We start from the raw sequence: 26,197 nt of genomic DNA, 5'->3' as shown, positions 1-26,197 counted from the left end.
CACAACTCCTTTAGTAGTGTATCTCCTATTAATGCAGCAAAGAGTTAAGAACCGGTATATTATTATTATGGGATGTCATTTTTGTTAAACCCATGTGACACAAAATACCATTCCAAATGCATTCTCACATATTCGTTTGGTCAGCTGGTATTTTCACCTTCATTCCCAGTCCAAAGTTTTCTTTTAATCAACTAAATGCTGGAGTGAAACCCCAAACTACTTCAAAATGAGAATTGTAAGGATGGGCACAAATGTGACCAGGTAGCTGTGGATTTGCGGTCACAAATTTGCAGTATTGTCCAGTACCATTGAAGTTGATCAGAATTTAATAGAGAGGGTAAAATCTGCTGGCTTCTCCACAGCAAAAACACCTACATGTATTACATGCTTTGTTGCTTTTCTTCCTACGGAAAAATGCAGCAAAAACAACAGAATAAGGCCCAATACTGGGCAACTGGAGAAGAATAGGACATGTTCTATAATTTGCAGAACAGACACAAGGATGAGGACAGCACAGGGATGAAACTTTTTTGGGGACCATGCGCAACCCCCTAAAAGTGTGTACGGGACACAGACACACAGAACAGTTTTGTGCATGAGACCTTAAAACCAAGCAGTGACACGCATCCTTTATTCTAATATGTTTTATTTTCTGATTATAGATTTTTAGTGATAATTATCGTTTTAAATTTCATAAAAAAAATTTTGCAAAATAAATTTAAAAAAAAAATAATCCAGGAAGACACAATCTTGACTTAATCCAGTAAATCTGCCTATGACCTGCGGTCATTTACCAGGCACAATGACCAAACGGCTCCCCTGCAATGAGTTGTTATGGCGGTAAAGCATTGCAGTCTAAGGTGGATGCGATTAGATAAAGACCCCTAGTGGGACTAAAAATAAATGTGGAAAAACATTTTAAAAATATATAAAAATCCAGACCAACCCCTTTCCACATTTTGCAAATAAAAATAATAAAACAAATAAAAAATCACTGTAATAGCCATGTCCAAAAATTGCCTGTACTATTAAAATATAAAATAAATTTATAAAAATATAGTAAATGAGAAAAGTGGCCAAATCAGTTTTTTGGGTTGCTTCCCCTGCCCCAAAAAAATTTAATAAAAAAAAGTGATGGAAAAGTCAAACATCCTAAAACCAGATCAATAAAAAAAAAAATACAGATCAGTCTACAAAAATTCCTTACACAGATCTGTAGATGTTGACACTATATTGTAGACATTATTAATGGTACCTTTATACGGGTGCAGGTGAAAAAGCAGAAGATCCGACCAAAGGGGGTCATTTACTAAAAGATATATGCCATTTTATGGCATAAATCTTTCACAGATTGCGTCGTTGCACCCAAACCGCACCAAAAACCTCAATTTCTAATTAGTATAAAAAAAAAAAAAAAAGGAAAATGGCTGCGTCAGGAAGGGGTTAATCAGATGAACAGCAGCAATTTGCCTATGCAAACAGCTGGATAGGGAGGTCGCTGGCGACAGATTCACTTTATCAAGTACTTGGCTCCTCAGTAGTTACAGTACATGTTATCTACACTATACGGTTACTTTATTAACCCTCAAACAGGTGCTATGCATAACAGATACACTACAAACAAAAAGTCTGGGATATTTAGCTTGTGGGTAAAATTTCAGGATGACCCTAAAATGTTCTCTGACCTTTACAGGTGAACGTAATGTGACCTTCTCTAAACTTTTGAACGCACAACTGTTCAATGTTTCAGTACTTTTTGCACAACTTGCTGTTCTCCAACAAGGAGCTTAATGGCAAAATTGACAACAGGTGTTTGATCCAAGAATTGCCCAATACATTTTCCTGGGTCAATAAGAATTTATATCTAAAACAGTCCTCTTCATCATGCTGTTCACATTTCGACATCATGAGACCAAGACGACACCCAAAAACTGATCAACAGTACCTTGCCATTGTGAGGCTTCAAGCAGGAAGTTCTCATTCAGAAGTGGCCACTGAGCTTAGAGTGTCACAGAGGGTCATCAGCAGGCTGCTACAGAGAGACTGGAAGAGTCAGAGAAAGGCATAGAAGTGGACAGCCTTTGGCCACATCCCACACTGATGACCGCTTCATTGTCAACAATGCCCTGCGGAACTGGATGATAAATGCCACACAACTCCAGGCACATTTAAGGGAGGTGAGAGGCACCCAACTGTCACGTCAGACCATTTGAGAACCATTTATATCAGCGTGATCGGCGCACCACACAAACGGCAAGGATACCTGACCCCAGGCGTCATTGTCTTGCATGAGCCAGGGAGCATCTATGCTGAACAAGGGACCAGTGGGCCTCAGTGCTGCTCAATTCGATTCATCATGAGAAGAAATAATGGCCAACGATGTTGGAGACGTCAAGAAGAGCGCTAAGCATCAGCCACTGTTACCAGACAAGCATTTGGTGGTGGTGATACAGTGTGTGCAGGTGTGTCTAGTCAATACAGACCTGCCATACACTTTGTGAATGGTAAAGCAACAATCCCATACTACTTAAATATAATTAATCCATGGTGCCTCTGCATGAACACCACAGGCCTATTTTCATCTTAATGGACGGCAATGCATCAGTTCATCGAGGTCGCATCATTAGGAAACTGCTGCTAGAGACTGGTGAACCTCAAATTGACTGGCCTGCACTTTCTCCAGACGTAAATCCCATTGAAAACCTATGGGATAAGCCGAGTTGCCATGTAGAGCCTTGTAATTCTGTACCCCAGAAACTCAATGACCTGAGGGCTGACCTTCATGAGAAGTGGAATGGCATTCCTCAGCAGACAATAAGTCGACTTGTGAACAGCATGAGAAGTCGTTGTCAAGCCGTTATTGATGCTCAAGGCCACATGACAAGTTACTAAGACATTGACATTTTTGTGGTGGCTTTTGTTTCAATAAAAATTTTTGAGATTAGGAAATCACCATTGCATGCTTCTACTTAAATGCCCTAACATTCATGATCTAAAATCACTGTAGAGTGAACCTTTAACGTTTTCCATAAATTTCATCCAAAAGCCAAATATCCCCCAAAAATTTAAAGTAGTGTACAGTATGTCTCTGGCCAAAAAAAGGCAGAAAATGTGAGAGGGGTGCAAGGAATAATTCAACAAATGTAAGTAGGAGATCAGGAGTCACCAGGTAAGGGTGCTTTCACGCTTGGGAGAATTTTTTTGTGCAGAAAGTTTGAGACTGAAAATCAGTTCCATTCATTTGAATGGGGTTGCAGAAACCCATGTGCTTGACGCCAAAACAACCTCGTTCAGATGAATGAAATGGATTTTTCGGGCACAGAAATTTTCTGCAGCACAATCTGCAAGTGTGAAGGAACCATAACTGTGTACCTGCCACTTTAAAAGCAGGAAGATTTCACATGTTTTCTGAAAAGTCTGACACAGCAAATGTCACTTTCAATGACAAGAAAGCATTTTTTGAGTGATGTATGTGGTGAACGAAGGCACGGGATCTCTATCTAGAGCAGTAAATCAGAAGGAAAGAAAAGCAATCCACATAGCTAGAACGTTTAGAAAAAAGCGTAACACTAGTTTAAATACAGAATCTAATATAGAAATAATTTTCCTGGAAGCGAAGGTACAAACTGGGGGGAAGGGAAGTAACTTTTAGGCTACATGCACACGACATGTGATGTACATTTTTTTTTTTACGCCGAACTTGAAAATACCAGTTCGCTCACCACTGGTTACATCAGTGCACACACACTGAACAGGCTCTGGATGACCCAGACAGATCACTAGTAGAAAGGGTCATTTAACCCACTGACAAACCTGAGCAGCTCCCATAGTTTGGTTGTCCACCATCCAGACACAGGTGGCACCTCCATTACACACTTCTGTCTCTGCCCAGATCATTTCCAAGTGCTTAGTACAAGGAAATTTGCCGTCATGGCACCCACGTGCCATGTGGACTCTTTGAAAACAATGGGAGGCGGCTTATGCTCAGATTCAGCATCAAGTCCACACTCAAAATCCTGTATTACACACGAATGTATTTTTTCCCCATGTCCGTTCCGGGGTTTTTTGTGGCCCGTATGCAGAACCATTCACTTCAATGAAATGACAGTGTGCATTCCATTTCATAATGTCCGTTCAGCAATAAAATAGAACACATCTATAATGCAGACAATAATAGGACTAGGACAGGAGGTGTTCTATTAGGGGCTAGCTGTTCCGTAAAATAAGAAATGCAGACAGGTATTCGTGTTTTGCAACCGCAAAATATCCAACAGTTGTGTGCATGAACCCTAAGGCCCCTTTCACACGAACGTGACGGATTAGGTCCAGATGCGCTCAGTGAAATTCGCACCATTTTGCAAGCAAGTTCAGTCAGTTTTGTCTGCATTGGCCTTCAGTTTTTTCTGCGCGAGTGCAATGCGTTTTTCACTGAAGCCCCATTCACTTCTATGGGGCCAGGGCTGCATGAAAAACGCAGAATATAGAACATACTGCATTTTTCACGCAACGCAGAACTGATGCATGAAAAATAAAATAAAAAAATAAAAAGCTCATGTACACAGACCCTATAAAATGAATGGGTCAGGATTCAGTGCAGGTGCTATGCGTTCACATCACACATTGCACCCGCACTGAAAACTCGCTCGTGTGAAAGGTGCCCAAGAGTATGCAAGATCTACAGGTCCAGCTTCAACATCTGTGGGCAAATGTGCAGCAGGATACGATAAGGAACCTGTGTACCTCCATGCCCAACCGGATCTCATCTTGTGTCCAGGCTAGAGGAGGCCTACCAGAATACTGGAGCCTCCTTTCAACTGTACCGTTTTCCCAATAAACGCATGTTTTTGCTCTAATAATGTAATCACTTACATATAATTACATTCATTAATTCCAACAATTTACTTTTTTCATTGAGTGCATAATGGAAAGAGGTATACTTCTCTTTGCATCAAATCCCGATTTTGGCTTCAAAATACTAAGTCCTCATTCAGACAACTGTAACGTGGTCGCAATTTAGTGTCTGTATTATAACCACAATTCCCGGCCTGACGGCTGCGGGTCTTATGACTTGAACTTACTGTATCACCGGGCGGCATTTATGATGTGGTAAATTCAGGTCATTAAACCTGTGGTTGGGCTGGAAACTGCAGCAATGATACGAACGCTAAAATACGCCCACGTTATGGCCCTCTGCATTAACCCTATAACTGCAATCATTCACCACTCCACTGCCCAGCTCAATGAAATCACCATGAGTTATAGGAGGCTGTAACTGGGAACTAATGCGAGAGACCCAGCAGTGATGGAGCACAATATGAAAGCCAAAAAGTTTACGCTTCGTTTACTGGTAAAAGGTGAATTGAGTTATGGATTCCGTTACCATGGACCATAACGCAATTCTATGACTAAATGCCTTTAGAGGCATTCCGTTATTCATTCCGTCGTAATAGAAGTCTATGGGCTGCATTACGGATCCGTTTTGCAGCCCATAGACTTCTATTACGACGGAATAAATAATGGAATGCCTCTAAAGGCATTTAGTCATAGAATTGCGTTAGGGATTCCGTTACCATGGACCATAACGCAATTCACCTTTCAACAGTAAATGAATCGTGAACAAATTTCAAAATATGAAATTTGCTCCTCTCTAGTAGGAGTAGTGTTGTGTGATGTGTAATGACCCTGCAACTTCATTTCCATTTTATTGTTCAAACGCTGGAATACCCCTTAAAAAAAACATTTCCGTTTTAAGGCCACGTTCACATAGCTGTAATGTGCAGGGCATTTTACCATCCATATTATGGCCGCGATACCTGGACCTCATACAGTTCTACTGTACTTGGATCACAATAGATCAGGTAGACACTGTAGATGAAATCTTCAGTTTTTAACGTCTTTAAAGGATAACTGTCGTATTTTTTTTTTGTGGAGTACTAGATTGTGGTGATTAATATCTCCTTGGTGGCCCTATTTCAACTTTTCACTGTGTATTCAATTACCCCTTAATTCCACATTTTTGTTCCCTGTACTGCCTACTTTTACCTGTGCTTAAAACAGGGTTGCTAGGCATGGTCCGTCTATCTGTTGAAGGACGGAGGACGCAGAAGCAGGCTGCGTGCAAGGTCACATTACTGACAGCCAGGGACTGTAAGTAAATGATTAAAGCCAGGTCCTCCCCAGCAGCTGATAACAGTGCCTGGGCTGTGTGCACTTCTCCCTGTCCCTGCGCTTGGCAGACGCTCCCTCACTCAGCAGAGCTGGACAATGCAGAGTTGGTGCAGCGCAGACCAGGGAAGGGAGATCTGCCATCTGCTCAGTGTATAAATGAAAGCAACATGTGGTAAGAGGACCCCTTTGTGCTGCAGGAGATTAACCCTTTAGGGGGAGGGCTGTGGTTACTGACACTTTTGGGGGGCTATTGTTACTGGCTAGTGAGGGCAGGCTGGATTAGCCTCAGGGTGAGGGCAGTGGCGGCCATCTTAACTGAATAGTGAAATTGCAGTTTTATGCAGACTGGTTGCTAAGGGCTGAATCTCATTAAATATGGGGTAAGTCAGTCTAATAGTAACTGATTCTGGAATATCATGTTATTAGTAACTACATATATAAAAATTTAAATTAGGGTCTAAATGTGACAGTTATCCTTTAAGAGCCATGAAAAGTTAGCAGGCTGCACCATGACCCGCTGCCATTGTCTGAAGGGATTACTTTCAGCAATTGCTAGGAGAGAGAAAAAATAATAATAATACATAAAATACATCTTTTTGCTCTAATAAACCAAGTGGAAACAACCTACGCCACATAAAGATCATTAGCAAGTTCTATCATTTTATCTGTGATCAGTAGACAGAAATAATAAAATGGTGAGAGCTGAGCTAAGTTTTCAGGACTTGTCCAAAATTTCTGTGTAGAGCCACATAATGTGAATGTAGCTCTAACCCGGGCACTATGACTCCCAGCATGCTCTATGAACTTCTATGGGAGTTCCAAGAACAGTCAAGCAAGTGTGCATGCTGGGAGTTGGAGTGTCGGAGGTTCCCGATCCAAGCTCTAGGCTATAATACGGGCTGCAACACAGGACCAGTACAAGATAACGCAATGGATTTTTTTTTATTTTTCAAAGGAAAAATAAAGTAGTACATTTCTGAACTAGAAAGCAAATCCTTCCATGATAATAAAAACCCCTGAAGTGAAGTGAATAATTTTTTTTCTTCACACTAGAAGTGCACACCTTATATTTCACACTGTCAAAGAATCTTGGAATTTATTACTGTAGAAGCAATATACAATCTCCTAGCAACACATCAAGATAAATATGTGTTAGGCAACCGCCAGTTCTCGCAGCAGTCCTTATTAGGGAAAAGATATGACACTTCTGCTGCATGTAATACACACCCAGTACAGCTATGCTGGAGGTGTCCTGCCACGCCAGTTATATGTTCTATTATATGACTAATTTGCGACATGTAATTAAACATAATACACGTGTGATGCAACTAAAAACTGGTGGTAAAAAAAGTGCTAGACACATTATATACACTATATCCTCAGAATAGGTCATCAATATTGCATCAGAAGGGGGGTGGGGGGTAATCTGACTCCGGCCACCCCCTGCTGATCAGCCGTTTCAAAAGACTGTGGCACTCCGGGAGCACCGCAGTCTATTCCTAGGCCAATGACGTCATGTCCATTGGTCACATGGCCTAAGCGCTGATCAGTCCCATTCAAGTAATACCAAGCACAGATAGCTGATCACCGGGGCCACTGGGAGTCAGACCCCACTGATCACATACTGATGAATAATTGTGAGGCTAAGTCATCAGTATTAAACACCCAAACAACCCCTTTAAAGGAATTGTAAGAGAACCGAACAAAAAGGACTCCGATCTAGAAATTGCACCACTTCGGCCATGTGACCTTTTCATTTGAATGTAGATTTGTGACCATACCAGACAGTCCCATGATGATGGGCCATTATTTCTTAGAGTAGCCCTAGCATTTACTAGCACTATTTAACATTAAAATCCCTTGCCTAATACTGTATACGTCTGTGTGAATGTGCTATCAAAACAGTTCTGAGCCACCAAAGCATAAGCTCAACAAGACCTCCCGTGGTATCGGGCAACAAACTATAAGCAGTACATCCTTTAAAAGGGGATTTCCAGGGAAGGACTGGCCACAGACCCTACAGGGAAATCTCCAGATGGGCCAATGTCCAGGGGGCCACCCAAGGCCTCCTCATCGCTGTCAGCCAGGTACATAAAGACCTGATGCTCTCCACATTAATACTAGGAGCACTTGGCTAGCAGCCGCAGGTCTCCACCTGAACACAACTGTGCTGCCATCCTGAGGACGATGATGGTTTCATACTGTGCCACGGGGGCAGTACTTTGTTCTGCACTACAGTATTGCTGGCCCGCCTACTTCTGTTGTCCTATCTTCTGTCAGTTTGGACCCACCTACAACATGGGGCCAGTTTATTTTTTTCCAGGGCCACCCCATTTGCACAGCTAAAAATTGAGCGGTTACCATTCACGCGCCACTTTCTCTATTCACTTCTATGAGAGATCCAAAAACAGCTGCAAGTGCTTGCTCCGCTATTTTTGAAACTCCCATAGAAGTGAATGGAGAATCACCTCTTGTTCTCAAACAAATGACACCACCATTGCAATCAAGGGGTCTAATATGTCTGCCACAATGTTCAGTTAGGTGAGTAAAAGTAACATCCACAATAGGCCTCTTTGACATGAGAAAGTTTTTCGTCCGAGTGCGATGCGCGACGCATAAGCATAGCGTCTGGACTGAATCCTGACTCATTCTTTTCAATGGGTTTGCACACACAAGTTTTTCACACATCATCTCTGCATACAGGAAAAATTGCATCATGTTTTTCACGCAGCCCTGACTCCATAGAAGTAAATGGGGCTTGGGTGAAAACTGAAGGCATCTGGATGTAATCCGGATGAAATGTGTTTTTCACTGATTGTTGCTAGATGTAGATCGTTATTCTCCATATTTTTTTATTTTTTTTAAACACACATGAAAAACGCATCCACACGGAAAAAACAAACAAACCACTGAACGCAATTGCAGACAAAACTGATGGAACTTACGTGCAAAACCATTGGTTCTTCCCTGAACAGATCCTTATCGCTCGTGCGATTTCCCAGACTACCATTGCCTACTACTTCTGGCTTGTCTTCTTTGTGTTTTCTCTTATACATAAGAAACACACATGCACCCTGCCATTCTCATGATGGTAAAGTAAATCACATATGCGGATTTTCTTCCAGTTCTAATGGGCACACGCTCATTGTAGGCACGTTCACCAGGGTAAGGGGGCAGCCTCAGCATTCTGACCAGTCTGCAGCAAGATGACAAACTGTCTTCACAAACATTTCTTTCAAATCTACCATTCATTTTTCAGGAATTTGCGCTCATCCAACATCAGTGTCTGACCTCACAAATGTTCTTCTGGGTGAAGGAGCAAAAATTCCCACAGACACACAAAATCTTGTAAAAAGCCTTAGCAGCGGAGTGGAAGCTGCAAGGATGAGGCCAACTCTATATTAATGCCTATGGATTTAGGATAGGATGCCATAAAAGCTCCTGTAGCATGCATGTCTCAAATACTTCTGTCCATATACTTTATATCCCACCCCTTAGCAGGATTTAATGTTATGGCTGCTTAGTGTATAGTATGTCAATATACAGGACATTTTGTAAACAAAAAAAAATAAAAATAAAGAAAATGACCAAATTTGAAAGCAAATGTTTGCACTTGGAGACTGTATTTGTATCTTCCTTACAATGTATGTGTTGTAAAGCTACAGGGCATTTTGGCCCAAGTGGAAACAAAGGAGGCTTTGGAGTGTCAGTTTTCTGTCCTTCAGTGAGAAAACCACCGATCATCGACTTTGCTTCCAACACTAATCTAGAATAACAATTTGGCCACCTTACAAGATGGAAAGATGAAAGAACAATCTGAATGTCTGTTTCTTTAGATTATGCTTGGCACGGTCCACCATCTACTCAGGTTTTAAAACTGTAAATTTGCAAAACAAAGGACTAATCTTCACCAAAGCTGACATTAGACACAAGTTTGCTTCATTTGCATGAAAAAGCTGCCTATTTCTATAATCATCTGGTGAACAACCGAGAACTACAGAGACCTCAGATGGACAGGGAAAGGGGTTGTTCAGGTTCAGGGCTGAACCCCTACATAACCCCTTCTTCACTCAGTCAGCATGAATGAGTGGAGCATCAGAGCATTTCATGCTTCAATGCTCCCCTTGCCCTGCGCTGTATCGTGCAGGGCAAGGGCTTTTTATTCACTACCAGTGAAACACCAGGTCTCTATGTGGGAATGCTAGGTGGACACTTCCGCCTAGCAATGAGCCCAGTGACGTCACCAGCACTAACGGACAGTCTTTTACAGGCTAGGGCAGCGCTAAACAAGTGAACGCAGCACTATGGACCACCTATTAGTGCAGGGGACGTCACCAGGATCACTGCTAGGTGGAAATGCTCTGATGCGCCACTCATACAGGCTGAATGGGTGAAGAGGTTATGTCCGGGTTCAGTTCTAATCCAGGACAGCTCCTTTAAAGAGAATTTGTAATCTAAAGTGTTGTGCAATCTGCAGGCAGCATGCTATGGGGCAGGAGAAGCTGAGCAGATTGATATATAGCTTTATGGGAAAAGTCAGTAAAACTTACAATTTTATACAATTAAATGGGTTGTGCAAAATTCAGGGGGTTGGGAGGTTGGAAAATCTCCCACTTGGCAGACCTGTAAAAGGGAAGTGTCACGGAGGCGGTGTGGGTGGGAAACTCCACAACGAGCACAGGAGGAAAGGGGATAGGAACTAGGCCCGGAAACTATGGTAGAGGAGAAGTTCACCTCCTAGAACAACCCTAATCCAAGTCCTGACTATCTTTTTGAACTGACCTCGATGGTAGTTAAGTTCATACACAGGCACCTAGAGCCCTAACACACCCTGTAGGGTCCTGGTATAGTGACAGGACTTGAGACAACCTATTCCTCCACCCTGTAGATCCAAAAGACAGGGAAATACAACAAAAAAATTACAAATAGGGAAGAAGACACTTAAAGGGGTTCTGCACTTTCAATTAACTGATGATCTATCCTCTGGATAGATCATCAGCTTCTGATCGGCGGGGGTCCGACACCTGGGACCCCCGCCGATCAGCTGTTTGAGAAGGCAGCAGCGCTCCAGCAGCGCCGCGGCCTTCTCACTGTTTACCGCCGGGCCGCCCGCCCACTGACGTCACGACTTGTATCAATTAGATTTGGCGCAGCTAAGCTCCATTCAAGTGAACAGAGCTTAGCCGCACCCACTCTAGTTGATACAAGTCGTGACATCAGTGGGCGGGCGGCCCGGCGGTAAACAGTGAGAAGGCCGCGGCGCTGCTGGAGCGCCGCTGCCTTCTCAAACAGCTGATCAGCGGGGGTCCCGGGTGTCGGACCCCCGCCGATCAGAAGCTGATGATCTATCCAGAGGATAGATCATCAGTTAATTGAAAGTGCAGAACCGTTTTAACTTTACATGGAGCAAAGGCAGCGCCAGGAGCTCAACCAAGATCCAAAAACCAGCTAGCCCAGAGTCCAGAAATTGAAGCTATAAACTGCACTCCCAAAAGGGGTAAGCAGTAATCAATAGGGGAAGTTAAATGATCGAACCAACACCTGCAAGAGGTGTGGTCATTACCAAAACAACACAGACACAAATGATCCACAAGGAACCATTCAGATAAACCCTCTGTGTTGCCAGTCTCTCTGATCTCCTGGCACCTGTCACAGGAGTGCCCGTGACCGGAAGCTTACTTAAGTGCTTCCTGGCACTGGCTCCCTGCCCCCCTTTCCAGGCCTAGGCTACTTCAGTGGGCTCCCTTGCTGAAAACATTCAGTTTGACATTGCTGCTGCCAATCACTGAAAGCGGCAGAGACCGGATGCCCTTGCATAATGTGACCATTTGTCAAGCCATAAGGGAAGCTTGTCACCGCCAATTGGCTGCAGGCAATGTCAAACCAGATGTACATCTTGAGAGTTGTAGTTTTACCACACCTGGAGTGATGCAGGTTAGACTTTACAGATATAGGTCATTATAGGACCTGTCACCTCTCCTGACCTGTATGTTTTAGGGCTGATTCACTTGACTGAGCTCGGTCCAGCAAACACATGCCGTGTGTTAGTCACATCTCCCACATTCTACTGACAGGATGATGTGAGTACCGTACAATAGACCCACAAACAGATAGGAACTAACTGCATCATAAAGCACCATAATACAGTCAGTTCAAGTCATGAAAGCCGCGATCAGTTGAGGAGGTGAAGCCAACACATGGACAGCGTTCGCAGGCCGAGCACATTCATGTGAATTAGCCCTTATTGACCGCTTGCTTTCCCCATGTTATAACAATTTTGGCGCATATTTTCCTAATACCACTATATTGTGCTGTATATGCACAGAGCAGATGCGAGGCCAGCACAACCACTGCTGCTGGATTGATACTAACCAAATCTACGTATATAGCTGATAGTAGATGCAGAGCCAGAAAGATTTTACAAAATATTCACGGACATAGAAAATTAAAACACTTAAATGGCATTTGCTGAAGTGCCCTTTATCATGTAGATAAAGTTACTACAATACACTTACTAATGTATTGTGATTGTCCATATTGCCTCCTTTGCTGGCTTACTTCATTCTTCCCATCTCAGTATACACTGCAGATTCTAGGTTGCCAGTATGGGAGTTGCTGTACCTATGCACGCTCCAGGCCACCAGAGAGGCTGGTGCCTTTTCCCCCCATAGTGTGCAAGCACGGCCACCGCTGCTAGACTGCAGGGTGGTCATAACACCATGGATATAAGCAGTGCAAAATGAATCAAGTCAGCAAAGGAGGCAATATGGGTAATGCCAATACATTATTAAGTGTCTTGTATTAACTTTGTCTACATGATAAATGCCATTTGCTGAAGTGAGAAAACCCCTTCAGTACTAAAGGGTGAATACAAGAGGCAAGCAACTGGTGTGCCGCCCCCGCGCCTTTAGAAAATTCCAGCATTTGTGAAATACCAAGAATATAGAAAACAGGAAAACATTAACAATTTTATGACAGCTAAGACTAAACAATAATATATGACTTCTGGAAAATGTGTTATGTGTGCTATAAAACATGACCGTCACATATGGAAAATGCTTCAAGCTCTTTAATTAGATTGTATCACTTACACTATTTAGCACATTGCAGAAAAAGCTTCCTAAGCAACTGATGAGGAAACAAAGGCAGGAAAAACACATGGTAAAAGGGAAGAAAGGCATTAAGCAAATGCAAACACTCAGGTATCGAAAAGTTTTACAGAGAAAATATGAAAAGGATAAATAAGAGATTGTATGGTGCATGTAGTTGGCATGAGCCAATCAATTTCACTTAAAGGGGTTGTCCAGGTTCAGAGCTGAACCTGGACATCCCTCCATTTTCACCCCGGCAGCCCCCCTGACATGAGCATCGGAGCAGTTCATGCTCCGATGCTCTCCTTTGCCCTGCGCTAAATCGCGCAGGGCAAAGGCATTTTTCTGAGTTCCGGTGACGTACCGGGGCTCTCTATGGGGCTGACAGGAACCCCGGTGACGTCACCGGCACTGATGGGCGGGATTTGGCTCTGCCCTAGCCAGTAAAACGGCTAGGGCAGAGCTAAAGCCCGCCCCTCAGAGCCGGTGACGTCACCGAACACACTGCTGGGCGGAAGTTACCGCCCGGCAGTGTGTTATTGTAAACACAAGAGCCCGTGCCCTGCGCGATCTAGCGCAGGGCACGGGAGCGCATCGGAGCATGAGATGCTCCGATGCCAGGCTCAGGAGGGCTGCTGGGGTGAAAATAAGGGTATGTCCGGGTTCAGCTCTGAACCCGGACAACCCCTTTAAAAGGGATTGTTCAAGTTTTTAAGAGGATAACTAGCTGATCGCTGGTGGTGGATAGGGGATAACTTAAAAAGCTTGGCACAAACCCTTTAATGCAATTTACATATTTTTGTATGGCACTTTTAGAATACTTACCAAGCCAGCAATAGGTGTGGACAGTCTGTTAATCTTTTTAATTATTCCAGGCTTGATCTTGTTAATAAGGCTAGATAAGAAAAAAAAAAAAAAATTAAAAAACTTTAGCCACCAAACCAGCGTGAAGGTGTGTGCCAGCCGACACTGTGCGTCACAGATGAATCTCTCAGAAATAAGGGTTTGCAACGGTTCATGAGGGTCACCTGAAGGTGATAAAAGTAAACTGCAGGGTATGTTCAGATGCTAAAATGTATGTAAAAAAAAAAAAAAAAAAAAAAAAAAACACAGTCTCAGATTTGTAGCCCGAATACTAGGGATGACAGATATTGATTTTTTAGGGCAGATACCGATAATTTGTGAACTTTCAGGCCGATAGCCGATAATTTATACCGATATTCTGGGAATTTTCATTTTTGTAAATCTTTTTCATTTATACTTAATATTTTGGGTTTTTTTTTTTTTTTTTACTAACTTTTAGCCCCCTTAGGGACTAGAACCCTTGTCCTATTCACCCTGATAGATCTTGAACAGGAGGAGGGAGCTGGCTGCAGATTCACATAGCCGGCTCCCGACCTCTATGAGGGGTAGCTGCGATCCGCGGCACCTGAGGGGTTAACTACCGCAGATCGCAGCTACAGCTCATAGAGGTCGGGAGCCGGCTATGTGATCCTCCAGCCAGCTCCCGCCTCCTGTTCAATTTTAATGAATGATTTCTCTTCATTGGTGGCGCAGTGGCCACAGCCCCTTCCCTTCTCTTGTCCCCTGTCCTCCCATTAGCGGCAGTGGCAGCAGCAGCACAGGGGGGAGGAGACACTGCTTCCTTCTCCCCTGTGCTGCTGAGGGAACACGGAGAGCGCTGACAGCAGCGCGATCTGTGTTCCCAATAAGTTATCGGAATATCGGCAAAATAAATGCCGATACCGATAACAGGCAAAAGCGATAATCGGTCGATCCCTACCGAATACCCCAGAGCCAACCACGGACGAGCTCCATTCAGTAGTCACATTATCAGAGATTTCGGCATGTCCCGCCTTGATGTGCAGCTGAGAATGATGGGAGGCAGATTCCATGTAAATTTGACCACACAATACGTACATAAACTATACTGTAAAAATGCCCATCTGAACATACCCCTTAGGGTCAATTCACACATCCGTATGTGTGCGAATCTGCACAACACAGACACTGGCAATGTGCGGTCCGCATTTTGCAGACCGCACATTATTGGCACTGATCCACAAATGCGGATAGCACATTCCAGCCCTATTGAAAATGAATGGGTCCGCACCTGTTCAGCAAAATTGCGGAAGGGATGGCGACCCATTTTGTGGACGTTCGAATGGACTCACAAAAACAGCAAAATCCAAATCTTACATACTCCGAAGTACAATAATTTCAGTATATGAAGTGCAATAATACAGTTTATTGGTGTGTCAAGGCATCAGACCGCCATGCATTCCGCAGGGTGTGCTGTTCCAGGTAGAATTGTCTACATACTTCTTAAGGGCTTGGTGGGGAACCCAACTTACATCACAAACTTTATTACCTGTGGCAGGAGTTAGGGATGCACACACCCTGCATTTCTCCCTGAACACCCATGCAACCAACGCAGACGCCTTTGATACTTACTCACTCAAGAGCACTCCATTTTCAAGAGCAGAGCGGAAATCCTGCTCGCCAAAGCCTTTACCGGTTACTTCCTACGACAAATGAGAACATATAGATTAGGCATTATGATTAGGAAGTATGATCATTTCAGTATTTATTGGGAACACCAACCTTCTCACGGAACTAAAATACGGTACAAATGCACAGGGGCAGATTTGTTATCGTAAATGCAACAGTTTTTAGGCACAATTTGCATAAAAAAATTATAATAATAATCTATTGTATATGCTTTTCATTGCGTTCAAACACGTTACACACTTTTCTAACCTGTTACACCCTGGACCGCAAAGGGGTGTGGTTTTACATGAAAGGGGAGTGGCTTAAAGGAAACTGAGCCAAAAGGTTAGCGCATTTTTGGCATAAAACTAAACCAACTTACAGGTGGCATAAAGTTAGAGCAGACAGTCTAAAGACTCACTTATTATCCAGCATCAGCCACTGTGATAAATATGGCGCAGATTGTCTGACATTTAGACAATATTAGTAAATCTGCCCATAGTAACTTTGCCTGTAAATGGAGCTGGTATATTAACTAGTGGGCACATAAATAAGATGTGAACCCATGGCTTACCCTGCACTGCAGAATAATCACACTAAGGGCTCGTTCACACAAATGTTTTGTATAAGTGCCGTTTTTTGCATTCCGTTTCAGTTTCTGTTCAAAGATAGAACATGTCCTAGTATTGCCCGCAAATCACGTTCCGTGGCTCCATTCAAGTCAACGGGTCCGCAAAAAAACAGGACGTACTCCGTATGTCTTCTGCATCCGTTCCGTTGAGATCATGTAGACCAGGGATGCTCAACCTGGGGCCCTCCAGCTGTTGTAAAACTACAACTCCCACGATACCCTTCTGTAGGATAATAGCTGTAGGCTGTCAGGGAATGATGGGAGTTGTAGTTTTGCAAGGGCCGTAGGTTGAGCAAGGCTGATGTAGACCCAACGACTGTAAACACAATAACATGTTAAACAGATAGGCTTCCTTTCTCTTCCCACCAGTATCTGTTCAACCAACTCCAGAGTTTTTTTATGTGGACACCACATCACCAATCTGTGGAATCCAAACATAATCGCTGCTGCCAATGACTGGTCAACACTCCGGCCGTTGCTTCAGCCCTGTAAACAGAGACCGGACTTTGTCTGGTAAAAAAAATTATAATTCCCAAACTGAAAATGTATATACTCCATTGTAGTCAACCGAGTCTGTTCAGGGCTTCCATAATTTGTATTGATTTGCTCCCATAACTGAGTGGAGATGTGAACTCAGCATTTTTTTTTTTTTTTTTTTTTAGTTTTTTTATTTTTTTTATCCAGAATTTACAATTTTATCCAGTCCGCAAGTGAAAATATTGCACTCCTGTGGATGTAGAGATAATTGTCTGTCTTGCAGACAAGGATAGGACATTTCTACAGAAGTGGAAAAAAAAAATGAAAATGGTGGCATGCACCACAAAACACATAGTCGTGTGCACGAGGCCTTAAAAGCAAACCTTCTAATACGGGTGGGAAACCAGGGTTAAACCTATTCGCTCTCTTTCTTCACAGTGGCTACAGCAGGAATAGAGCGACTTCCTTTAAGCCGTGCACATTATGTTGGAGACAAACTGGAATTTGGTTATTAATACACTTATTAAAATAAAGCATTCAGTAACTAACAAATGAAGGTGGGGCGCTGGAAGGACTGAAATGAATGTCAACCTATTTACATTGCCTTCTTATCTAATCCTGAAAGGCGTTGTGCTTCTTGCCTTCATATGACAGGGAATGGGAAAGAAAATATTCTTCATCTTGACTTTTATATATGGGAATAAATGTAGGTGGAAAGAAAAATCTAGCCAAGTCCCATAAGATAAGGGCAAATAATCACACGTCAGCCTTTCCCCTCTAGTAACACTATCGTATAATCTGAAAACACAGGAGAGAAAGCATCAGGCTTAGGCTAGGACTACACGATGCACTACACGGTCTATGGTGTCGCACTGCAACATGCTGCGACTGCGACGCAACAGTCGCAGAGCGACACCATAGACTGCCATTATAAAAATTGTCGCGCGACATTGGTGCAACAAAATGTTGTGCCCTATCTGTCGCGTGACAAATGTCGTCGTGTAGACCTAGCCTTAAAGCGTCTGTCACCAGGATCAACGCTATACAACCAGGCATATAGCTGATTAAAACCATACCTTTATTTTCACTGCAGGTGCCTGGAGTCTGAAGAAATTCACACTTTTTTTTTTTCTATGGAAATGAACTATTCGAAAACCAGAAGGCAGGCATATATGGTATGAGCACCGCTTTCGTGACGCCCTTGGTGCTCACTATAAACATCTCTTTCCTTCAAAACATGCCCCGTCTCCTTAGATTGACAGCGCTACACTTCAGGTCTGGCGCTGAGATCTCACGTCTGCGCACCCACTCGCTAGAACAGGCAGATGTGCACAATGTGGTCGGCTTCTTCCATGGCAGTGAAGATACATACTGCGCACGAGCCGTTCGCGGCACTGAACCCAGAAGTGGCTGAAAGAAGCGGTTGTGCACTTGAGATGTTCTAGCCCTGAAATAGAGCGCGGTCAATCTTAGGGTAAGGAGGGCATGTTTTGCAGGAAAGAGGCGCTGACCACTGGGGGCGTAAGCCCACCTCTTGGGGCTAAAATAACTCATTTGCATAGGAATAAATGTATGAATTTCTTCTAAATGCAGGCACCTACAGTGAAAATAAAAATATCGTTTTAATTGGCTTCATTAAGCCTTCCAGGCTATATGCCTGGTTGTATAGGGTTGACCCTGGTGACTGAGCCTCTAAGTATTGGGAACACTGCACCTTGGCCCATTGCCATATGCACATAATAGCAACTGAGACAATGAGATTCAGGATGGCCTGTCATCTGTCCTGCTCATTGACAAGGAATTCCTGCAGGGTGTGAATGGCAAGCATACCGTATGCCGTCTTGTCAGGCCACATTTCTGCTATGCCACCATATACTCAAATATAAATCAGAGAACTACAGTATTATATCCATATTATGGAAAGTTGAAAACCATCTTACATAGAAACATAGGATGTGTCGGCAGATGAGAACCATTTGGCCCATCTAGTCTGCCCAATATACTGAATACTATGGATAGCCCCTGGCCCTATCTTATATGAAGGATGGCCTTATGCCTATCCCATGCATGCTTAAACTCCTTCACTGTATTTGCAGCTACCACTTCTGTAGGAAGGCTATTCCATGCATCCACTACTCTCTCAGTAATACTTCCTGATATTAGTTTTAAATTAGAGGGGCAAAGGTTTAAAAGTATGTCCTCTTGTAGCAGTTTTTCTTCTTTTAAATATTATCTCCTCTTTTACCTTGTTGATTCCCTTTATGTATTAAAAAGTTTCTATCATATCCCCTCTGTTTCGTCTTTCTTCCAAGCTATACATGTTAAGGTCCTTTAATCTTTCCTGATAAGTTGTATCCTGCAATCCATGTACCAGTTTAGTAGCTCTTCTCTGAACTCTCTCCAAAGTATCAATATCCTTCTGGAGATATGGTCTCCAGTACTGAGCACAATACTCCAAATGAGGTCTCACTAGTGCTCTGTAGAGCGGCATGAGCACCTCCCTCTTTCTACTGGTAATGCCTCTCCCTATACACCAGGGGTCCTCAAACTATGGCCCACAGGCCACATGCGGCCATCCGAGGACACTGATCCGGCCACCGGGTGTTTTGGCTGTTTCAGCAATTCTGGCAGGGCACACCAGGAGATGAGCGCTGCCATCGCAGATGGCAAGTAAGTGTTTTTTTAATTTTATTAAATAGGCAAATTTTTCTGCCACACTTATTACTGGCACATGGGAGAGGGTGGCAGCATAGAGGAGACTGGCACATGATGGGGGGGGGGGAATTGGCACATGGGAAGGCGGTGGCAGCACAGAGGAGACTGGCACATGAGTGGGGGGGAGAGGAGAGTGGCACTTATTACTGGTACATGAGTGGCGGGGAGAGGCACTTTTCACTAGCACATGATTGGGGGCATCTATGGGGCACCTCTTACTGGCACATTATTGGGGGGCCCTATGGGGACATTTACTGAGGCCACAATGGGGTATTTTATATGGGGGGCTCTTTGTGGCACTAATATCAGTGGTATTATCTTTTTCTGCAGTATAGTATTGGGGAGCTCTGGATCCGCCACTGGTTCTATTAGTCTTGCCGCACAGGCGCACCTCCTTCCAGACCTGTGAACCTCATGTGCAGCTGCGTCACAGGAAGTCCGGAGAAGAAGAAAGGAGAAGTTCAGGGGTAGGGAAATGTGTTTTTTCACTTCAAAATAAGATATGTGCAGTGTACATAGGAATTTGTTCATAGTAGGTAAAGGGCTTTTCCCATCTTGGACAATGGGGGCATATCGCTAGGATATGCCCCCATTGTCCTTTAGGTGCGGGTCCCACCGCTGGGACCCGCACCTATATAGAGAACAGAGCCCTGAAAGTGAAGGAGGGCGCACTACGCATGCGCAGCAGCCCTCCATTCATTTCTATGGGGCTGCCGAAAATTTAAGATTACACTTACCGGTAATCACTTTTCCATAAGCCCATGACAGCACCCTTGAGAGACCGCCTCCATCCAGGACAGGAAACAGGAACTTTCGTGGAGAGCTCATAAGGAGGAGCATGGCCCCAAGACCACCAGTTAATCGCAAGAACTTGTCCTAGACCACACTTATCCTTTTTTTTTTTTTTTGTATATGTATATATTATTATTATTTTTATTTTTTTTTATATATCCTTTTTATTTATTTATTTATTATTTTTTTTTTTTTGTATATCAGGGTGGGAATAAACCCGGGTGCTGTCATGGGCTTATGGAAAAGTGATTACCGGTAAGTGTAATCTTAAATTTCCCTTTCGCCCATGACAGCACCCTTGAGAGACGACTAGAATAGAAATCCCTTTATTTCTTAGGGTGGGACTACCGCCTGGAGGACTTTCCTACCGAAGGCTAGCTGTTCTCTATTGCCTAGGTCCAATCTGTAGTGACGGAAGAAGGTGCCAGGCGACTGCCATGTGGCTGCTCTACAAATTTGTTCTAGGGTAGCGTCAGCCCTTTCTGCCCAAGTGGTGGAGACTGATCTTGTAGAATGAGCACCAAAGCCCCCCGGGGGAGCCTTTCCAGCTGAAGAATAGGCCAAATTAATGGCTCTCACGATCCATCTGGAAAGGGTTTTAGAAGAGGCTGGGAGGCCCTTATTTTTCCCACTAAACTGAATGAAGAGTTTTGAGGTTTTCCTCCACTGACTAGTAACCTCCAGATAATGAGATAGGCATCTTTTTACATCTAAACAGTGCAGTTTTTCCTCTTTTTCATTTTTCGGATCTTGGCACAGGGAAGGAAGGATAATGTCCTGCGTTCTATGGAACATAGAAACCACTTTCGGTAAGAAGGAAGGATCTGGTTTAATAAGAACCCTATCATCTAAGATGTTAGTGTAAGGAGGCGAGGTAGAGAAGGCTGAAATCTCACCAACCCTCCTTGCTGAGGTAATTGCCACAAGAAACGCTGTTTTGAAAGACAAGATCTTTATAGGCAACTGTTTAAGTGGCTCAAAGGGAGGTTCTGTGAGGCTAGTAAGGACCAAGTTGAGGTCCCAGGGGGGAATTGAAGGTCCAGGTATAGGCCTAAGCCTGCTGATGGCTTTAAAGAATCTTCGGACCCACGGGTGGCTAGCGATGGGAGAATCAAAGAACGCACTCAAAGCGGATACCTGTACTTTAAGAGTACTTGGCCTCAAATTTTTTTCATGTCCAGCTTGCAAAAAATCTAAAATCCTACACATAGGTGGGGGATTTAAAGGATTCACTGGATCCTTGGCAAACTTCTGGAAGGTGTTCCAAATCCTGAGATAAATAGAGGAGGTGACATCCTTTCTGCAGGATAGTAAAGTGGAAACTACGCTCTTGGAGAGTCCTCTACTTTCTAGGATTTCCCCCTCAAGAGCCATGCTGTTAGGTGTAGCTGCTTCACACTCGGATGATTGACTGGTCCTTGGGATAGAAGATCTTGCCACTCCGGGAGAATCCAAGGGTCCGTCAAGGATAGCTTCCTCAACCAGGTGAACCAGGTTCTTCTGGGCCAGAAAGGAGCAATTAAGATCACTGTTGTTCTTTCTTGTCTCAGCTTCTGTAAGAATCTTGGAAGAAGCCTTAATGGAGGAAAGGCGTAGAGGAGCTGGTTCGGCCAGGGAAGGGAGAAGGCATCTATCCCTGTTGGTGAATCTCTCGTGCTGAGGGAAAAGAAACGATGACACTTTCTGTTTTCTCTGGTGGCGAACAAATCCAGATGAGGACGACCCCAAAGTAGAATTATTTGATCGAACACCCTTTGGTTCAGACACCATTCGCCCTGGTCTAGTGTATTTCGACTTAAAAAATCTGCCACTTTGTTTTCTGAACCTTTTAGATGTATTGCCATAAGGGACGGCACAGAAGGAATTATAAGGGAAAAGATATCCGTTGTTAACTGCATAAGATTTTCTGATCTGGTTCCTCCTTGTTTGTTCAGATAGGAGACCACTGTGGCGTTGTCTGAAAAAACTTTTATAGACTTTCCCTGTAGTAAAGGAAGGAACTCTTTTAAGGCGAAAAAGACCGCCCTCAGTTCCCTCATGTTTTGGGAGTCTAGACTCTGCTCTCTTTCCCAAACACCTTGTCTTAAGTCCCCTTGGCAACAGGCCCCCCACCCGGAAGGACTTGCGTCGGTGGTAAGGGTAACAAAGTCTTGTTGGAACCAAGGGAGCCCCTGGGACAGGTTTACGGGGTTCAGTCACCAGTGAAGGGACTGGATCACTTGGGGGGGTCAGTGTGAAAGGTGTGTCTAATGGGCGGAGGGAGCCCTGCCACTCCTTCAGAATTTGCCACTGTAGGGGTCTGGAGTGAAGATGGCTCCAACTGACCGCTGGTATAGTGGAGGTCATTCTGCCCAAGACTGCCATTGCTTGTCTGATAGTAGGGTTCTCTGCCGATATCAGGGACTGAACCTGTTGTATTAATCTCTGAATCTTGTCCTGGGGTAGAATACAGAGTAGTTTCTTTGAGTCCAGTATCATCCCTAAAAAGATGCAAACTTGGGAAGGAATTAAATGGGATTTTTCTCCGTTTATTTGCCAGCCGAGGTCTTCTAGGATCTGCACTACTTTTTTGAGGTGTGCTTCTAGAATGGATTTTGACTCTGCTACCACCAGGAGATCGTCTAAGTAAGGTATTAGTAAAATGTCTTTTTCCCTTACATGAGCCATGACTTCTGCCATGACTTTCGTGAAAAGTCTGGGAGCTTGAGAAATCCCAAAGGGAAGGGCTGTGTATTGCAAGTGCTGGATGTGACCTCCTATAGAAACCGCGACTCTGAGGAATTTTTGACAGTCTAGCCGAATGGGAATGTGGTAGTACGCATCTCTTACGTCTATCGTAGCCATGAAGCAGCCCCTGAATAGATGTTTTATGACTGATTGGATCGACTCCATTCTGAATTTTTTGTAAGAGAGGAATTGATTTAAATCCTTTAGATTTATAATAGTTCTGAATGTTCCATCCGGTTTGGGGACCAGAAAAAGGGAGGAGTAAAAACCCTCGCCCTTCTCTGCCTCCGGCACCGGGATTAGAACATTTTTCCGAAGTAGGGATACAATCTCTTGTTGTAAGGCTAGATTTTTCCCCGGGTTTCCTAGAAAATTTGTGATTTTGAATCTGTCCGGTGGGCGGGAGACAAACTCTAGACAAAACCCTTCCTTTATAACGCCTAAAATCCAGGGACTTGAGGAGATTTTCTCCCAGGCGTAGAGGAAGAGAGAAAGTCTGCCCCCCACGGGAGAGAAACCGTCATTGTTGTGATGGTTTAGAGGTTGAGGAGGATTGGGAACTGAAGAGAAACCCCTTGCTTTTCCTATTCTTGTTGTCAGCTCTGAAGTCTTTCCTCTGCCCCCTAAAAAAATCCTTCTTGTTTTTGCGAAAAAAACGTTGTTTTTTCGGGGGTCTGGAGACAGGGAATCCTTTTTTATTGTCCGAGGCTTTATCCAAAAGGTCGTCTAAGACGGATCCAAAAAGATAATCACCCTGACAAGGAATTGCACAAAGCTTATTTTTAGATCCCGTGTCTCCCGACCAACCTTTTAGCCAAATAGCTCGTCTGGCTGAATTTGAAAGAGCAGCTGACCTAGCATTTAATTTTAAAGCATCGGCTGATGCATCAGAAATAAAGTCTACTGCTTTAAGTAGAGTGGGGAAAACGGTTAACAATTGATCTCTCGGGGTCTTGTTCTGAATGTGAGATTCTAATTCCTCTAGCCATAATTTCAGAGACCTGGCAGTGGATGTGGCGGCAATATTTGGTTTGAATGCTTGGGCTGAGGTCTCCCAAACTTTTTTTAGGTAAACCTCTGCTCGCTTATCCATAGGGTCTTTAAGAGAACCCAAGTCCTCAAACGGAAGGGCCGATCTTTTTGAAATTTTTGCCACAGGTGCGTCCAATTTAGGGGGTCTGTCCCAGTTTACTGAGTCTGCCTCGTCAAAGGGATATTTCCTTTTTACATTTTTTGGCACAAAAAACTTTTTATCGGGTCTTTTCCATTCCCTCTGTATTAAAAACTTTATATTCTCGTTAACGGGAAATACTCTAGATTTTTTCTGCCCGAGATCACCAAACATGATATCCTGAACGGATCTTGGGTCTTTGGGTTCGTCTACTTTCATAGTCGCACGAACTGCTTTCAGTAAAGCTTCCGTATCATCGGGGGAAAAAAGTGGCCTGCCCGTGGACTCCTCATCCTGGGACGAGTCAGGGCTATCTAGGATTTCTCCCGTATCACTATCCTCTAAGGGATCTGAGTCAGATCTATTAGCTGTGCTTGATCTGGTTCCCAGGGAGGTAGAGGCTACTGCGGGAAAGCTCTTTTTGAAATCTTTCAGGGAATCCGAAACCTCCGTCTTTACCATCTCCCTAATACTCTGTAGAAGGGATGGGGACTCCTCCTCCACTAGTTTCTCAATACAACTTTGGCATAGCTTTTTCAACCAAGAGGGGGCCAGTTTCTTTTTACAGACGGCACACTCCTTCCCTCTGGTCTTTGAAATTGCCTTTCTAGGGCCCTCTTTTGTAGTCTAAATACAGGAAAAAACAAGAGGGAAAGGAGATTTAGCTTAAAAAATGAAATAAATGGTGGGGAATGATCCCCCTTACCCCACCAGGAGTACCGGTCTGATCTCATGACCCTCCTGTTGATCGGCGCGTAGGGCACTCTCCTCCTCCATGCTGCTGTGGGATAGAGAGTGACTCCCCGGATCCAAAGGAAATCCCTGTAAGGCTGGCTGGCTGGCTGGGCTGCTGCTGACCGTGCGCCTGTGGGTTCAATCTCCTCGGTCGGGTCCTGCTGGAAACCCTCTGCGGCCTAAGTAGGAGAAGGCTCTTCCTACTTCCGGAACGCACGCTGCGTGCGTTCCAAAAACCGGAAGTCTCTACCGAGACCCGGATCTCGCTGGCATCGCGAGATTTTAGTTCCCCCTGCGCGCGGCAAGAAGAAGGCCCCGGCCCGCCTGAACACTGTCGGGCAGGACCGGCGTGCCGAACGCACCTCTCGGTGAGCCCGGGACTGCAGAGTATCGCCAGCGCAGCGTAAGCCAGACCCCAGCAGCAGACCCCAGACTCCGGCCGGCGGCTCCTAGAGGAGACTTATGCCGGAACAGGTAACCCCACTTTAGAACAATTCCTCCGGGGCCCTGCAGCCTAGCTTTTCTTTCCTCTCTCCACGAACCGTCCTCTGTCTAGGACAGGAAACAGGAACTGGTGGTCTCGGGGCCATGCTCCTCCTTATGAGCTCTCCACGAAAGTTCCTGTTTCCTGTCCTGGATGGAGGCGGTCTCTCAAGGGTGCTGTCATGGGCGAAAGGGAAAAAGCCGAGCGCTGGCTCGGCTATTTCCGTCGGCCTCATAGAAATGAATGGGAGCATGGGCAGTGCATGGGCATTGCATGGGCTCCGTTCTCTATATAGGTGCGGGTCCCACTGCTGGGACCCGCACCTAACTATATGCCCCCATTGTCCAAGATAGGAATACCTCTTTAAACTATAGTCCGGCCCTCCAACGGTCTGAGAGACAGTAAACTGACCCCCTGTTTTAAAAAAAACGAATTGTGAAGGACACACAACTATGGAGACTGTCAGAAATGTCAGACAAATTTATCTACAGAGGTTACCCTAAAAAATTGGTCCAGAAACATCTGGACACAGTGGTATCCGGTCCTTCTGAGACAGTCACTAAGCAGGTCACAAATAGGGTACCATTCATTTCCACATATACACAAGGGAGTTATCAGATAGCAGGGGTCATTAAAAAACACTGGTCTATATTGAAAAGCAATTTTGGTAGTGTAAAAGAATTTGCTGTGCCCCCTCATGTCTTTTAGAAGATCTA

The 26,197-nt window shown here is 44.2% G+C and overlaps 1 protein-coding gene across 12 annotated transcripts in view; it reads right to left on the bottom strand.

The window, feature by feature from the left end:
- The window catches only part of LMO7 (LIM domain 7), a 136,668-nt gene that overhangs the window by 78,255 nt on the left and 32,216 nt on the right, over positions 1 to 26,197 (bottom strand). For all 12 annotated transcript variants that reach the window (XM_044284889.1, XM_044284897.1, XM_044284893.1 and 9 more), the window contains 2 exons: positions 15,714 to 15,784; positions 14,085 to 14,154 (listed from right to left, as the gene is read on the bottom strand). In XM_044284889.1, coding sequence (XP_044140824.1) covers positions 14,085 to 14,154; positions 15,714 to 15,784 — 141 coding nt within the window. The remainder of the gene's footprint in view (positions 1 to 14,084; positions 14,155 to 15,713; positions 15,785 to 26,197) is intronic.

The sequence above is a fragment of the Bufo gargarizans genome, chromosome 3 (genome assembly GCF_014858855.1).
Source record: "Bufo gargarizans isolate SCDJY-AF-19 chromosome 3, ASM1485885v1, whole genome shotgun sequence".
NCBI lineage: Eukaryota > Metazoa > Chordata > Amphibia > Anura > Bufonidae > Bufo > Bufo gargarizans.
Note: the sequence above shows the minus strand (reverse complement) of the source record. Positions and strands in the feature narration are given on the sequence as shown.